Source organism: Megascapheus bottae, chromosome 1, assembly GCF_031878675.1.
Source record: "Megascapheus bottae isolate mThoBot1 chromosome 1, mThoBot2.hap1, whole genome shotgun sequence".
Taxonomy (NCBI): Eukaryota; Metazoa; Chordata; class Mammalia; order Rodentia; family Geomyidae; genus Megascapheus; species Megascapheus bottae.
Window position 1 is genome coordinate 64087554 of NC_143509.1, and position 18029 is coordinate 64105582.

The 18029-nt window shown below is 39.9% G+C and overlaps 1 protein-coding gene across 9 annotated transcripts in view; it reads left to right on the top strand.

Annotated features, from left to right (window-relative positions):
- The window catches only part of Zbtb20 (zinc finger and BTB domain containing 20), a 703280-nt gene that overhangs the window by 658847 nt on the left and 26404 nt on the right, over positions 1 to 18029 (top strand). For all 9 annotated transcript variants that reach the window (XM_090346050.1, XM_090346059.1, XM_090346067.1 and 6 more), the window contains 2 exons: positions 223 to 386; positions 786 to 973. In XM_090346050.1, the coding sequence (XP_090202176.1) occupies positions 376 to 386; positions 786 to 973 (199 nt within the window). In that variant the 5' untranslated portion in view covers positions 223 to 375. The remainder of the gene's footprint in view (positions 1 to 222; positions 387 to 785; positions 974 to 18029) is intronic.

The following is an 18029-nucleotide window of genomic DNA, read 5'->3' on the forward strand; positions in this document are numbered from 1 at the left end:
GTTCTTAAGTCTTTTCACCTCACCCTCCATCATTCTCCCTCTCATCTGAACAGTTTTTTGCAAATTTAGATTGGGATTTGAAGTTATGTTTGATTTGAAAAAGAACAGAAAAAGTCTGTTAACAGTAAGACAGTTCAATGTTCCATAATGTGTTCCAGGAAATGAAACTTAAACCTGGAAGGAACCGTGAAGGCCTTCTAATCTGAGACCTTTATTTTACAGATGAGGAAACTGAAGCCCAGAGAGGTGAAGTGAGGTGCCCAAGGCCACACAGCAAGTTAGAGGCCCAGCTAGTACCATAGCTCAAGTCTCCTGACTCCCAGTCCAGTGCTCCTCCCATTACTCCACGGGTCCTGACTCTAAGCTTCCTGACAAATGCTAGAACGGTAAACCTCCACGAGTATTTTTCCAGACCATGTTCAAACTCTAAAGGGGGTGGGAGGGAGGATGCTTTCTTGGATAATGTCAGCCATACGTAGCTCAAGCTGTCTAAAGTTCTGGGACAGGGTCTTTTTATACAGCCAACAGAGTCCAAATGTGGTGCTGTTTGCTTGGCCCATATGCTTTCATGTGTTCCCAGTTAGGCCATTACTGGAGGGAAAAAAAAAAAAAAAAAAAAAAAAAAAAAAACAAGAATCAGCTTGTTTTAAAACAAGGGACATACTGGACTCCCTCCTCCCATCCCCCTTCAGAAAAAAAAATCAAGTTATCTTTAACAGATTCTAAAAATGCCTTTTCCCAAATATGCAGTCAGTCCCTTCAAAGGGCCCTTTGTTTATTTTCAGGAAGAAACCCAAGACAGCTGAAAACCAGAAGGCATCTGAGGAGAATGAGATTACTCAGCCGGGCGGATCCCGCGCCAAGCCGGGCCTTCCCTGCCTGAACTTTGAAGCTGTTTTGTCTCCAGACCCAGCCCTCCTCCACTCAGCACATTCACTGACAAACTCTCACGCTCACACCGGGTCATCTGATTGTGAGTACACCAGGAAGGTGATGGTGTCTTCCCAGGGCTTAGAGTAGTAGTGCTTCTCCCCCTGGGGCCTGGCTGTTTTACATGCAGAGCAAGCTGCTTGCATTTGGTCTTCTGAAGTAGCCAAAAGCAACGTGCCACCATTTTGATTCAGCCATTTTATATTTTCAAAGCGAGATTGTATTTAAAAGGCAGGTAAGCAGCCATTTGGCTTCAAAAGACTGATTAGTTGAGAGAGCCATGTTTTCTTTCACAATTGTAACTCAGAAAAAGAAGTCACATTGCTGCTTTCTAATTATTCTTTCTCTGAATAAAGGCACTTCCACCACTATTAAATGAAACAAACGAATTCGGACCTCAGGCCAGTGAAACACTAGGAAACATCCATTTTGAAATTACATAACACAAGTCAGATTTGTATTAGTTACTGGAGTTTCATGTAGCTTGGCTGAATTTCTGTCTTTCCAGTTTTTAATTTATTTTGAAGTGGTTAAAGGATAGCATAAATTTACAGAGGAAAAGAGAATGGCTTCCAAGAATTCAAAAGCCACCCAGACAACACATAACCAATAAGAAGTCAGGTTAAAAATATTTTTAATTAAAAAAACTGCCTGAGGGCTAAATTTGGAAATGGGCAGCTTAATGAGATTGTCACTATTGAAATCACTTCTTTGCTGTTTATTTTCACCATCTCCTCACGAATCTGGAAGTCACTTCTTCCATTCTATTTTAAGAAAGTTGATAAATCACGCTAGGAGATCTTTTGTTTTTTCTTTCTGAATTGTAACCTGATACCTCAGAAACACATGTGTGTTGACAGCACCATTCTTGAAAGAAAATTCCTTTTTGTTTTAAGATACCCAACAACCACTGAACTGATTCTCTCCACAGGATGCCTGGGAACTGGCAAAAAGCTGGCCTGTTCTTCACAATAAGTAAGATAGGACAAAAAATGTTGTATTTCAAAAAATGATACCCTTTTCCTGCTTTTGAAGATAAAGGTGATGAATTAGGAAGTAAGACTCTAAACCTCTGGTTTCTAAAGATTCTGGAAAGGCAGCTGGAGGGAGATGTCTAGATCCAGAAAACCATCCGCTGCTCTGTCCTAGTGGTCTCCACCTGAAGGGATGAGATCCCAGGCAGGGCAGATATGAAGAGAACTTTGTCTACAGATGCTGGGCAGGGACTGCACACTAGCTGTCATGAGAAAAGGGAAAGAGAAACAAGTGGATTTCTACAGCCTGTGCAATCTGAACCAAGTTGCAGCTTTTATGGGGAGATACCGGGGTCCAAAGCAGGGACTGTATTCTCCAGGCTGTCAACATAATCACATCCTTAGACTTTCTTTGCTGGCCATCTCCTAATAGTAACTGCAGGAAGAATTGGAAAATAGCATGGCATCATGCCTATAGATAGGTGCAAATGGTGACTACCTGCCAGGAAAGTGGTCTGTGTCTGTGATGAAGGGTCTGGAGCTTTTGCATGCAGACCTTCATGGCTTGGCTTTTTGCCATGCCTGATGGGATAGATTACACAGTATGGCCTTCACCCAGAAATCTCTTGTTACAGCAAAATGAATATTGCTGGATAGAAAAAGAAGGCATTGAGTTTCATGCATCGTACTTTACTATAAGCATCCTCTGGCCAAGCCTTACAAGTCTTACTAGCATGCAGGGTTAGAAGAACGCTAGGTGGATGCTAGACTCTGAAGAAGACTGTGAGCAGACCTCAGTAGGGTGTCTGAATGCAGTTGGAAGGAGAAAGAATAGGAAGACAAACTAAATCTCCAGTTGTTTAGAAAGTCATTTTGATTTTGCTATTAAGATGTGTAAGTCTTTTCTGCTCCAACCTGTTGTTTAAATTGATTATACATTTCTCTAAACATATTTGGATCATAGTTTGTCCTGATTTGAGCCTACACTTAGAAGAAAATTGTTTTTAGGAAAGATTCACAGAAATCTGTCCATTTGGAGATTGCTTGAGAGAAGACAGGAAAGAAGTGTATTTTAAGCTGTTAAATTTTTTGGATGCTCTTCTTGCATCCAAGAGGGTTTTTTAAATATTTTTTTTTACTTTTAAATGTCATTCTTACCATAGATTAATTTAAAAGCCTAATTTCTTTAAGGTAAAATATTCAGTTACTATTTAGAACTAACAGATTTGGGGCATTTAAAAATAGTGCCCTTGACTTGTTAGTCTCTTTAGCTTCAGGAACATTCCACCCGTGTGTGTGGTGCCTGACTTTCACGAGTGCCTGAATTTTTATAGCACCTTGCTTTTTGTCATGTGTTTAGCAAAATTATTCTTAGTCATGCCTCTTCTGTCAGTCAGCATGATTCTTCCCCATTTACAGATGAGAAAACTGAGAACTGACACCCAGACAATTAACGCCTTTTGATTCTGAGGTGTGTTTATAAGTTTGCTCCCATTGTGAGCAGCCAAAATCCTCTGTTCAAAGAGATGGCATTTCTGGATATTTATAGGGATGTTAGAAATGTGTAACTACTCCTATTGGTGAATGGGTTCTAAAATACACACTGGGTAAGTCATTCCCATAAAAAAGAAATGTCATCTCTGTTACGAACCAGTGAGCGTTGGCAAGCCACAGTGCTTTGCCATATGAAAGACTTATGCCAGGCTTCAGAGCAAAGACCTTAAATTCCCACCCAGCTACTTAATCTGCTGGGCCACTTCAAATTTGGTAAGAAAAAAAAATCCCAGTAATATTCAAAATAAGAAGGAACAGAGTTGAGATATGCATTCTCTTGCAAGACAATGCTGTTAACACTGAAATTCATGCTACTTTGCAATATACCCACGAACACAATTTTCTTTCAGCAATATTCCCCCCATTACCTCCTAGCTTGTCACCTCTACATCGTCTCTAAAAATGTAATGGCAAACAAATTCAGATGATGATAATAGTAGGCATTAAGATGAATATGGGAATGCAAAGGGTAGAAAGCCCTAGGTGTCTGACAGGGCAGTTAACCATTGAACAGGCTGAGCATGCTCTCAGCCAAACTCTCCCTTCAGATGCTTAAGCAGGACTACAACCAAGTTAGTAGAGCAGATGAAGCTCTCATATGAAAAACCTTTCTTGACAACTACCAAGCTGTAGCACATCACAGTCACACTCGTGATAGACGCCACCAGAACTTGTACTTGCATATTTCTTCCATTTTGTTTTTCCCCCAAATATGGCTCCATTTGAAGGGAGACAAAGCTCCTCCCTCTGGCTACTCCTTTCTTCCCTGGCTGTCCATCCACCTAACCTGATGTCTTTTCTTTGGGTGGAAACAGATCATCTTCAGTTACTTACCTTCCCCTTGTTTTATGCTGGACTCAGACTGTCTCTTCTTATGTGTCCTTGCCAAGATGCACTTACACATTAACAGTTTTTATTTATTTTTAATTTAACCTTTACACATTACCAAACTGTTGTGTGGGTGGGTTTAAGTTTAGCCTCATGCTGTTGGGAGCCGAATGCTATCAAGGAGACTGTGGGCTCTTCCTTTTCCTCTCTTTTTTTTTTTCATCTATCTTCATTGACCTCTTCTCTCTCACCCACCCTCCAACCACTCCCTTCACCCATCCAAGGCTCTGTGGTTCAAATTTTTAGTACATTTGGCTCATTTCGAACTTTTAGGCAATTTTTGAGAGAACAAAACAAAGAGGATTTTTTTTTAATGGCAGACTCCATTAATGCCACATTAAGGCTGACATTTTAATTACCCCCAAGTCAGGAAATGCAAAGTTCAGGTTCCCACAGCAACAGAAACTGTCCTCTAGAGTGTAGCATCACAGCAGATTCTTTCATTCTCTGATTACACAACACAGGCCATAGGGACAGTGCTTCTATCCACGTATGTGGGAAGGAGCAGAGCTGTAATCCTTTGTTTCTGTCCTGTAACTACAGTTGAGGATATGGGTCTTTAGCTTCCCTCCCCAAACCATCTATATGTATTACCCTGAAACGGAAGACTATTATAGCCCTACATGTGCACACGGACAGAATTAAAGTTGCTGTGGGAACATTAACTCTGATTTCCGGACTTCCGTGCCAGTCACATTTAAACCATAATGTTGTAATTTTTGGCATGTAATAAATGTGCATTTCATGTACACAGACAGAAAGAAGCATAAAATGTATTTTAAAGAGCAATTAATTACTAACTTTGTGATTAAAAAACATTTGGTGCATGTTCCTTCCCATTTAGCATCAGCTGCTGGTCTTAGCCAGGCCTAATAGATGACATACTGTGTCTCCTCCTGGATCTCAGATGTACTTACTGTATGTTCCTGTTCTTCTAGATAATTAATTCCCTTAGTAAAAGCTGTAGGGGGAAAACAAAATGGAAGGAATATGCAAGCATGTAAATAGGGTAAAGGACATTTTGAAGGAAGTGATTCATTTCTGCAAATAAACCTCTTAGTCCCTGATAAAGAGCCAGAAATCTGCTAAGTGGGTGTAGACAAAGGTTTCTGGCCACCTTAAAGCATCTGGTCCGGGGCCATAGGAACAACTTGAGAGCAGATTTTCCCCCACTAATTCCACGCATGCCCAGCAGAGGAGTGATTTCACTCTGGGGTAACTTTTTGAGGCTTCAGGCTTAAAGTTATTTTACTCAGCAACCTCTCTTTAGTTTATATTCAAAGTGGGAAGGATAAGTTGTAGGCAAATCAGGTGATGGGTGGGCTTTACCAGAAAACCTCTGCTTTAAAGAGTAATATTTATTTCTTCCTTTCCATTTCAAGCTTTTGGTGCAGTTTACGTTAGAGAAGGAAGTGTCTCAAAATAACAATTCCAACAGATTTGTGAGCAAAAGGAATTAGCGATACTCTATGGCATAGCATTTAAGATTGCAGAGACCACACTGTATTGGAAACTGGGTGGGTCTGAAATTTTACCTAAAGGTTATAGCATAAACTGTCAAGTAAGGCCTTTTGAGAGAGCACTCAATGAAGATCGAGGTTGTACTTGCTCATTCTCTGCTGTCATGCATTCCTTTTTGCTCAGTTTGGTTGCATATGGTATTTAACCTTTAAGAAAGAAACTTGAGTTTTGCAAGGCTCTGATTTGCTTTTACTTGGGCTGTCTCTATGTGTGAATGTATGTCTGTATGAGTGAAAACTGCTCAAGCAAGTTTGAAGGTCTCTTTGGCAAATTTGACTGCTTGTTCAGAAGTTTCCAATCGGAAAGCTGATTCAGTGTAAAACCTTCCAAAAACTTCCTGAGGCACCTGTTCACATGAAAAGCTTGCATTTCTGTTGGAGGTGCTCAGAAGGCAGTGTTTATAACTGAAGAGCTCTGTTTGGTGTGCCAAAAAATGAAAAACATTTTGGCCCCAAAAAACTTCCATAAATGTTCAAAATGTATAATCAAACAAAAGCTTCATTTGGATTCAAATGCGTGTATCTCAGCAGATGTGTCTAAACTAACTGGAATCCCACAGGAGCAGCTGAACTGGATTTTGGTATGTCTTGATAACGAAAAGAGTTATTCTTAGACTTTGGAAGGACAAAAATGGTCCATCTGTGAAGGACCATAATAGAGACATAGCAAAAAACAGCATCCTCTGAAAGAGTTTATTTATGGAATTTAGGACAAGTTGGACCATCCTGAAAACATTTTGGGGTCACACTAATTTGCAAATGAAATGTAGCCAAAATGGAATGGACTAACAAACACAGAGGGTTATTATCCTATGGCTTTAGATGATTCATTTTCTAGTTAAGTTCCATATCCGTTAAGCAACAACTAGAGTATCTTTGGTATAAGAGGTATGCTCTTGCTGCCTCCTAAGTACTTCACATTCCTTCTGCTCCTCTGACCCCTGTAAGGAATCATGTGCTTATCTTCTTTTTGCTAACCATTTCAACTAAGTAAACTTCTTACCTGTTAAGTGTGGGATTCGTTTTGTTAAAGATAGTCTCCTTTGTTAAACAGCCACCTTTCTGCCTCTGAACTAGTTGATATATATTCCTTTTGAAATTATTTATATTACCTTTTATACCTTCTGATTTAGAGATGTTAGTGCTTTGTCCATATGTACATTATAATGCCAGTTGGCTCTTTTGCTCTAATTTCCTAGACATTTTACTTAATCTAGGGACACCCTTACTTTTTAAATTTTAATCTACCTCTTCTTTTAAAATTGGCCCATCTATGTAACTTGCTTTTTCTCTACAACACTGGCATAACTGTGCCTTCCCTGGTCATCTGTGCAGTCATTTATAGTGTCCACTCTTATTTATTCAATTAATCATTTACTGAGCTACTAGCTTAGTTTTTGATGAAATGTTATAAACCCCTGCTTCTGCATTCAGACCTGTAGCAACAGCAGAAGGAATGAAATTCTGTAAAAAAGAAGCAGAAACACAAAATAACATGGAGTTTTCAGAAAACAGAGTACTCCTTTATAATACTGAGATCTTAGACTTTGCCTCGTTTTAATCACAGGCAAGCTCTACTTGGGTAACATTGGCTGCTGTTACAGTTCAGTTCCATTGAACGGCTTGTCCATTTCAACATTATTTGTTTCTACATAAATAATAAAGCATGATTCTCTGTAAGTCATGGGAGAAAAGCGCCCTTCCCTCCACATAGTCATAGAAGAAAATATTCTAGGTGAACCTAGTGATGATTTTTGTTGACTAGCACATCTCAATGTAGCTTTTTTTATGAAAAGGGCTTATTCACAAGTTCTCTGGGTCACTATAGCTACATATATGAGGACTCTGTCACTGTTTCGGTCTCCCCAGATTTCCAGCAATCTGCCCTCTTGTGATACCCTCTCAGAGTCCTTGCTCAATCTGGTCTCACTGCATGTGTCCTCAAGTTACATCATGGCATATTACTCTCCCTCATGTTGTATGACGTGGCTTTCTAATGAGGAAGGATTGAAGATTTTCAGAGTTCCACAGTTTATCTTGGTGTCTCATTCTTTGCTGAAATAGTAATTCTTTTTGTTTGTTGATTTTTTTTTCTGTCTTGGGACTTGAACTCTGGGCCTGGGCACTGTCCCTGAGCTCTTCAGCTCAAGGCTACTGACCTACCCCTTGAGCCACAGCACCACTTCCAGTGGTTAATTGGACTTTAGTTGCCCGAGCTGCCTTTGAATCACAGTCCTTAGATCTCAGCCTCCTGAGTAGCTAGGATTATAGGCGTGAGCCCCCATGCCCGGCTGAAATAGTAGTTCTCATATGCAGCTGCTTGTGATGGCTTTTTATTGTACTTCCTCTGATTGTAGCATATTCCATCACATAAAAATAGTGCTTCGGGGCCGGGAGTTTGGCCTAGTGGTAGAGTGCTTGCCTAGCATGCACGAAGACCCGGGTTCAATTCCTTGGTACCCCACATACATAGAAAAAAGCTGGAAGTGGTGCTGAGGCTCAAGTGGTAGAGCTCTAGCCTTGAGAAAGTCCAAGGACAGTGCTCAAGCCCTGAGCCCAAGCCCAGGACTGGCAAAAAAAAAAAAAATAGTGCTTCTCCATAGCTGTCAAGGATTTTCAAATCTGATTTAAAAACCATTTTGAAGCTCACATGCATTGTTGCCCTTGCAGATGTCTCACTGGGGATCCGTTGAGGAACTTGCTTTAAGGGGAAAGGCATCGCTCTGCAGTCCCCTCGCTAGGTGCCATAGTCAACCTCTATGACTCAGTACTTTCCCTTCTTTTGTTGCTATTTTCCTTCTGCTGTGTTCTCTCTCAGGAATGTGGACCAATTTGAACTTGTTTTTTGTTCATTTGTTTGTTTGTTTGTTTTCAGTGCAGAAAGAGATTAAAGGTCATTATTATTATACCAATGGACAAGTGTCAGAGCACAGAGTTCCCAGCATTGTGAGTGACCACAGCCAGGCAAGAACGCTTACCACTCTTATGTGGTGCCTGTGGAGATTCACATCTTCTGAACAGAAAGATGCTTTCAGTGTGAAGGATCATAGGCAAGGAGTTGTACAAGATGCAGTTTTACCAGTTGGAACCTCATCCACATATATTCCCATACAGCTGCCCTACACGTTGAATGATGATACACCCCAGATACCCAGAACCCCCAGAACATGAATTCATTCACATAGCATTAGGTGTACAGTCTGAGTACTAGCACTACATTGAGTTCCCTGAGTACGTGGAAGATTCTCCAAACATATTATTAGGCCTCAGGTCTCCATTGGTACAATAATACCTTTAGAGAATTTTCAAACTGAGTACATATCCTCATCACCATTCTCTTAGAATTGTAAAAGTTTATTACACATAGTACAATCTAGTTGTTAGAGAAGGTTCTGACTGAGTTCTTGAGAGAGATGAAAACATTTCACTGAAAATCAGGCATTAAAGCAAGCTATGAGGGATTGGCATGTGGGTCCAAAGCTCTGGAAGGGTTTAAATAAGAACTGCCATGATCAAGACTTCCCTTGGGGGAAATGTTATGTAGAAGCTGTAGGAGTGATAATGAAGATGAAGGAAGGATAGCAGGAAAGAGGCACTGATCTCAGCTTAGTTTACACTATTGGAAACATAAATGGACTCTGTACAGGAGGAATGGGGGTGGGAGAGCCATACTCAGCAAACTTCGTGAGTACAAGTAGACAGCTCCAGATGCTGTCCAGTTATCAATAATAATGCCAAGGTATCAAAAGAGAAGTGGAAATATTATAGGAATAAATAGGGTTCCATTTTCTGAAGTTCTCACTGTATGGGTTTATATGCATCTGAGTTACTAATAGGGTCCTTGAATACAACAGGAATATTTGAAATTAGGAAACGCATTGGACAAGAGGTCACACCATGCCACAAATGCCAGAATAAACTTCAAAGAAGACTTTGTTGAGATAGAGAGAAGAGGATAAAACGAATTTGGAGATGTTTACATTGAATGATAAGAAAAAGAACAAAGAATCTTCAAAGAAGGGAAAGAAAAGAAGATCTAAGAGATAGAAGAAAAACCTGGAAAGGAGGGAGAGATTATCAAGGAGGGAAGGGGCCAGCTGAGTCAGAGGTACGATGCCAAAGAGCAGAGAACTGGGAAAAGGTCACCTTGAGCCTGTGGGATTCATAGATTCCTAGTGCATGTCATGAAAGTGGAATCAGGTATCATGACACATACACCCTGCATAGGATTTTTGAGCAAACAGGATGAATGGATAGACAACAATTGCAAACTGCTTTTTTTAAAGTCGAATGATTTAAAAAAATAATGAATAACTCAAAAATGGGATAATATTCTAATGTACAGGAACCACAAGACCATCTAGAAACTGATAAATTAGAAAACTGTTAGGAGAGTTTATATTAAATAAGCAGGGAATTAGATCTCATGTCACAGGGCAATGAGGATGTTTATGTAGAAGAAATGTAAGGCAATGCATAGTAATTTCAGTTGTCCTTTCTCTACTTCTCAATTTTACTCTTTTTCTTCTTTCTAGTTCATTAAATCTAATGTTTTATAAAATTTCTTGCATGTTTCCCTTGGATAGCCTCACAAATGTTCACTCCTGGGCTGAGAGTTTGGCCTAGTGGTTGAGTGCTTGCCTAGCATGCACAAAGACCCAGGTTCAATTCCACAGTACCACATACACAAAAAAGCCAGAAGTGGTGCTGTGACTCTAGTGATAGAGTTCTAGCCTTGAGAAAACCCAAGGACAGTGCTCAGGTCCTGAGCTCAAGCCTAGGACTGAAAAAAAAAATCACTCTTGTCTTCAATAATCTCTGAATAATGAGTAGAGGACAGACATCATATATTTGGAGCAACTGTCAAGTAGTTTTAAAAACAAGTAATTCAAGGGACAAATCTTTTTTTAAAATTGTACTTTTCTGTAAACGTTTTAAAAATGACAGGCACAATTCAAGTAGCTTTGTAGGCACTAATAGCAATGAGCATGTAGTTCTCATGGCCACCATCGTCATCACAGAACATCTTCAGTGCATTATGTGGGGCAGTAGTGGTCGAAGTTGTTTATTCAGACTATGTTGCTTTCTCTCATGGCTACAAACATTCCAAAGGCCAATGCCATCTGGCCCCACAGAATCTGATATTACTTCTACTTCAGGACTATGACCTGGAACCAACTAAATCAAATGATACTTTGCTCTACTATTAAATTACCTATAAAAGTAAATAGAGAAATTACTTTATCAGTACTGGGAATTACATAAACAACCAGATGGAAGAGTTTTGAACCTTCCTTATAATTTCACAGGGCAGAATGAATTCATAGTTGAGGCCAGATTGACCTTAAGAAGTCTTTCCTTTCCTCTCCAATTCTGAAAAATGGTCTCCTCCTACTCATTTATCCTTGTAGTTTCATATTATCACTTTATGCCAAGATAACACACACACACACACACACAGACACACACACACACAAGCACACACTGTTAAGCCAGGGCATTTTTAAAGAAAACATGGTATGGCATAGAGAATACTAGACAAAGAATTTTAAGAAGTAACCACTAAATTAGCCTTGTCATTTTAGGTGTAATACCTTCCTTTTCTGTATAATCACTTCATATCCCTACCTCATCACCTGACCACTATTGACCTACAAAGGAGACAATTGAAAGATGTCTATATACTTAAACCTTAGACTATAATTCTAAATGACTCTGATGGAAAAAAAAAAGACACATGCATATGTTGAACTTAAACCCTTAAATTTAAGACAAAAGAATTAAAAGAATTTGGGGGGAAGGAAAATATCTAAGGTTTTTACATGTAAATCAGGATGGTTTCTCTGATTTAAGAAAACCTTCAGAAATCAAGCTTAATTCATCTGAAAGCTCCCGGAGAGCTCACTTTATGCCAAAACTCCTGACTTTGTCTGAAGAATCTCAGCTTAAGATAGGTAAAAGTACTTCTAAGTACTTCTAAGTAGCCCTGCTTCCTGGGGATGACACAGGCAGAGGTTTTAGTCAGGTGTCCCTGCCTTGATGCACACTTCAGAGCTGCCTCCTGAGCTAAAGGCCTGCAACCCCACTGGCACTGTGTGACCCAGCCTCCCTCTCGGAGTCCATGAGCCTGAGCACACAAGTCTTCGTGACTAAGTGTGGATCTGGGACACAGGTTTACATCTTTCATTGGATTGAGGTCAAGGAATTAAAAGAAGGAAAGACCAGCATCCCCAAGGACTATCCCAGTCAGATCTGCGTCCTCAAACCCAGCCTCCCACAGTAAACTAAGAAGCAAGGACAAGAAGTCCCATGTGAAAACCCACGTACAACACAATCCCTAGTCCCCTTTCAGGCCCTTCCATCCTGCAGGTCAGGTGCAGGTATGATAATACAAGGCTATTTCCTGAGTGTGCTGATAATGGGCTAAGATTTGGACCTTGTGTTGTGTAGAAAATGTTTTCTCACCCCATGTTCCAGTTGTTTGCTCTCTTAAAAATGAACTTTGGCCTCTGAGTGCATTTTACATGCCTTTAATTACCTCCCTCTGCTTTCATTTCCACAAATACATAATGAGAATAAAAATAGTATCTATCTCATAGGGTTATTGGAAGGATTAGATGGAACATTGTACATAAAGCCCCTAAACCCACACCAGATAAACACTCAGTACAGAGTGACTTTGAGCATGAGATACAGATGAACTGTCTTAAAGAGCGAAGTGGATGTGGACTAGGCCTGATGTAATGTAAGTGGTGACTGAGGCAGCTGTCCTTCCTCCTTACCAGCGATAACTGAGAAGGGAAAGTCTCAGATCTATGGGGGAATTTGGAGAACACTTCAGAAAAAGCTCCTCTCCTTGTCCTTTTTTGTGCAGTCCTGGGTAACAGAAGATTCTGCATTCATTTTTCTCCCTTTTATTCCTGGACTTTTCTTGGTTTTTCTAAAAACAGAAGAGCACTAATATTCAGCAAGTACCCATTCTATGTCAAATATAGTGTCATATCGTACTTACAAGACACCTCATTTTCTAGATAAGGAAATCAGGGATCTGAGCAGGTTTCAAAACCTTCCATAATGTTTTATTCTTGGTATAGGGAATATTGAGTATTATTAATGGTATGGTATTATGTAATTGCATTAACTGACTCTGTTCCTTTTTGTCCTCAAGTGTATTCTTATTCATAAGAGTTCTCAAATATTGGGGAAAGGAATGAATGTGTGCATTCGGTCATCTGAGAAGATGTCAGATCCATACATACCCCTGTGGGCACCCTTGGGTGTCCTTTTACTGTGGCCCAAATACACAAAGAAGGTTAAAAAAAAATCAGTCCTCAGAACAAGCAAACCACTGTGCTGTTTCATCGGAGAGCTCTTTCCAAAGAGAAATACTTACAAGTAAAACTGCACTTTTTATCCTTTTGAAAGACAGTCTGACTGATGGCTTCAGAGTATTTTGAAATAATTTGAAATAGAGGTACAGTTAGAAGAGTAAATGTGTTTCATGGCAGAGGAGGATTACTCTTAATCGTCTGGCTCACTTACCTTCTTTCATTCTAAAGCAGTTTTCAGTCATTGAGGGGAAAATGCAATCTTAAGAAATTCAGTGAGACTTGTTCACTTCCGTATCCCTCATGAGGCCCTCCTGCCCCATGGTGCTCACAGAGGTTTTGCAGTGAGTCAAGATAATTTTGGACATTTGCTTCTGTTCACTTCTGAGCACTTTTGCAACTGAACATAAAATTCCAAAGATGCAGGGAACCTGATCTGCAAGTTTTCTCGTAATAACTGCAGATCCAAAGCCAAACTAGATTGTGCATAAGTCTGTATAAATCCCAAGTCAGAGCTTTAAAATGATAACTTACTGAGTCATGATTTCTGCATCCCTTATGCAGTATGCTTTAAATCACATGTTGATGGCTAATCAGCAGAATCCAAAGACGCAAATTAGATGGTACAATATTTACAGAGAAAATATATGTGTAGCTTGAAAAGTAACGATCGCCACAGTTACAGCCCTACCCCCTCCCCTCCCAAAAGTAGTAGCTGTCGCATTCTGAAATTTTGTAGCCAAGAATGGGATTAATTTCACAGTAGATAGGCCTAAGACAGAACTTGTTAGTTAAAAGAATCTGGATTGTCAGTAAAGATGTTTGTGCAAAACTCAGGAGCAAGACAAGGTAAGGTGAATTATTCATGTTCCTCAAATAACATGTAGGCATTGTTTGTTTGTTTGTTTGTTTGTTTTGCAGGGCTGGGGGTAGAGCTCAGAGCCTGAGTTTTGCATGCTAGATAAATCTTCTACCACTAAGCAGCATCCTTGGCCCTAGATAAATTGAAGTGTGGCCTAGTGGTAGAGTGCTTAACCTGGGTTCAAGTCCTTGGTACCACAAACACAGAATAGGCCAGAAGTGGTCCTATGGCTCAAGTGGTAGTTTTGAAAAAGCTCAAGGTCCTGAGTTCAAGCCTCAGGACTGGCAAAAAAATGTTCTTAGATACTCATTTGAGATCAAGAAGAATTGCTGGGCTCTATAATTCGGTCTTCCCCGTACCTCTACTACCCAGCAAATGGCTTAGCCTCAGGAGGTGCTCAGCACCTCCTCATTTGTTTGTTGAATCAAATGAATGTGATAGGGACAACTGAGGAAAAGTAAATTTGTGAGCATTTTGCCCATTTCATTGCTGCTTTTTTACCTGAATATTTCATAACAAAGTGCGTCACAGATACTATCCAGTTTGTATGCTGGAGAAACAGAAGAGGTTTCTGTTGAATGTAGCCTGTTACTTGTTTTGATTCTAATAGCAATATGGCAGGGTTAAGGTCAACTTTGTAGTATAATCTGGTGCCTGTTTTTGATAGATATCATGGAAATAGATCGTTCTTTGCAAGATGTTTCAACAGATGATTAGGTGACAGATCTAGCAAACCTTATAAAGACAGAAAGGAAAGGTTTCCCCACTCCTGCCTTTTACTGCAACAGGCCTACTCTCCCCTCCCTCTTTCATCCCCTACCCAGGTCTAAACTTTATCTAGGGAATACAGCATATGATTGTCAATCTAGCAAGGAGACAGTTCTTGAGAAATCCATACCCTCCACACACAAGGCTCCTAAGCTCTCCCCATGGGAATGGCATGATTTGATCAACAGCAGGCAGAGCTGGCCCAGGGAAATAAGAGCTTGGCATAGAATCTTAGTTCCCTTCTGCTGGAAGGGCCCTCAAGAGAATTGCTTCATATCTACCCTCACTCACCTGGCTGGACAGTAGAAAGGAGGTGTAGCAAAACAAATTCCTGGGTGAATGAATAGAAGATTAAATGAATGAGAGATGAGTTCACTCCTCCAGAAACCCCCGCCATCCCGCTTGAATAGCAAGGCTAACTTTGAAGCCACTCTGTTCTCCATGGCACGATTTTATAAATGCTCAGCTCTGGAATATGGTCGCCATCTGCTGCTGTCAGTGCATACGACTAAGGGAGTATTGGGATGGATACATGGAGGCCTGGAGGGAACAAAGGAGACACTTAAAATGAGCTAATGATCTCCTTTGTGTTGGAGTCTAGGTTTCTGAACATCAGTTCTGTACTTCCAGAACAAAACACCAGTGTATCTTAGACCACACGAGGCGCCGGCACATCAGATAAGGCCTGTGTTCAGTCACCCAGCCTCAAGAAGTTCTGAAAATGAAATTCGAGAAGCAAACCAAGGAAGCTGAAAAGAGAAAAGGGATTAGGGTAAAAGAGAGTCAGAAGGGCTCTGCAGATCGGTGTCATTGGGGTTCAAGAGTTTAAAAACGAATCTACTAATTATAGAGTTGAAATATTATAAATCCAAGGAACTTAAGAGTCTTTAGAAGAAATGAGACATTTCTTCATATAATCCAAAGACACTGCAATCCTTTGGTACAATCTCAGAGTGTGAGCAACCTGTCTGGTGGGATTATTGTACATTTAACCTTCACTTAGGAGGTATAGATTGTTGTAATTGAGGCAAGGGTGGCTGATCCTTTAAAAACAAAAAAGCCTGCTCAGCAAAACTAAGTTAAGAAGAGCACAGACTCTCTAAAAGGTAGCGAGTAACTCATGGAACTTCCTGAGTTTCCTGGTATTATCTGTATAAAATCTTGGTTATGCCTACAGAATCATGTTGATAATTTATATCAAAATGCCAGAGAATACTAGTTAAACTGGTATGGTGTGTGTGGGGGGGGGGCAAAGCTTATTCCAATAAATTTTACTTTGGGGACAGATTAGCTAGTAGTCTAAGTTTAACATTGGAAAGACAGTATTAGTATGTATTCAATAGTAATTCTGACTCTGAAGTTTGAAAAATTAGCAAGGTAAAAGCTCATGCAAGAAAAGAATCTTATCAGAGATGGATACAACTAAATTTCAAGACAGCAACAGGTCTAGAAAGGCAGAACATCATTTTATGGAGCCCAAAGTGATTGCTGCATGTGTCACACTCAGTTCCTTGGAATGATCAAACCATTGTTGCCTGGGTGGGGCGGGGGGGGGGAGGGGGGAGGAGGCCTGGCTTAACTCTTTTCTACCACCAGGGACAAGGCATACACGGTGGTGACTCCACCACAAGTAGAGTATTAGGAATAACTAACGCTAGTTCATGTGGGGTTTCTTCTTTTAGGAACCCTGTGTGCCTCCTTACTTTATTTTGTTTGTCCCTATATCATTCCTGGGAATTATAAACATCTTCATTTTATAGGGGCGTAACTGGTCCACAAAGGAATTGCTTAGTTCTTTGTCTTTCAATGTGAAATGATTGATAATCACCATATGCACTCCACTCATTGTACTGTTTTCACATTATTTTTGGTTTCCCAGGCAAACGACATATTTTATCTTTCTCATTATTATTTTTAATTAGTTTTCAGGGAAGTTGAGATAAAAACAGAATCTAACAAATATCCCATGGAGATAGTTGGTGTTCTCTTTTCTTTCAAGAATAAATTAAGACCTTCTCTGCTCCTCTCTGCTGGCTGTCTCTGCAGATAGTCAAAATCCCATGCCAGTTTCCAGATGAATAAGGGCTTCATTCAAACAGCTAGATCACAGTCCCCTCTGTTGAAGAAATCACCTTTGAATGCATGTCTGAAACACATATAATTTACTTCTGGCTAAAAACTTTTAAAGGTTTGACCCAAGATTTTTAAACAGTGCTAATACACAAGCTAGTTGTGAGTTTAATAATATTTGCAATCTGTGTATGAAAGACCAAAGAGAAAACTAGTGGCTTTTATTATCTCTGGTGACCTGCACTAAATATTACATATTTACTTTGTAAATGAGGACACCCAGTGGCCACCAAGTGAAAATATTCTAAACACTTCCTGACATTGTTAGCGCAAACATAAATACCCATTATCAGTGCTGATTCATGTCTGTGTAACATCTGTCACCACATAGGGTGCTGCCCCAGGTCAGGCAAGAGTGATAGATACTTAGCCTGATCATTTCCATATCACCTCACAGACAGGTGAGGTCTTCCTGGTTTTGATTACAAAGTGTTAGCTTTGGATTCCATTGATTGCTAACCTGTGCGCTGATTCTTAGAAGAAATGGAATCAGGAAGATTGAGACAATATAGTATACATCAGAAGTCATAAATGAATTGCAGAGTCTGTGGGTCATGTGGCATAAAATACACCAATTACATTAATATTGCAATACATTAATATTGCCAACAGAATGGTAACACATATCAGGAAGTAGAGTTAAACGGGACAGAAGAACAGTACTCCACTGATCTGCATGCACTGGAATGATCACCTGACGATGCTATGTAAATATACCTTCGAGAAAATGTCCTCTCAACAGTTGCTGTCAGATATCTGCAAAGTGAATGGAGAGCTACAGCCAGCATTTACTCATCCTGAAGAAAGGTGCCAGGTTTGGGTAAAGACCCAAGTGGAATATACTTGTAATTATTGTTAAAACCAGATAAGAGGTTGGCCTTCAGGAGACTTAGAACTTTGACTAAAGTTTTCAGGAAACTTTTTATATAAGCAAAAATGAAAAAAATAGAAAGACTAATAGGTACCATTAAGAACTAAATTAATGTAGCATGTGAGTAGAAAGTTCACATTTATTCAGGTACCAGAAACTTTTCCTTACTTTTCTAAAGAAACTCATACCTGAAACCCCTGTCAC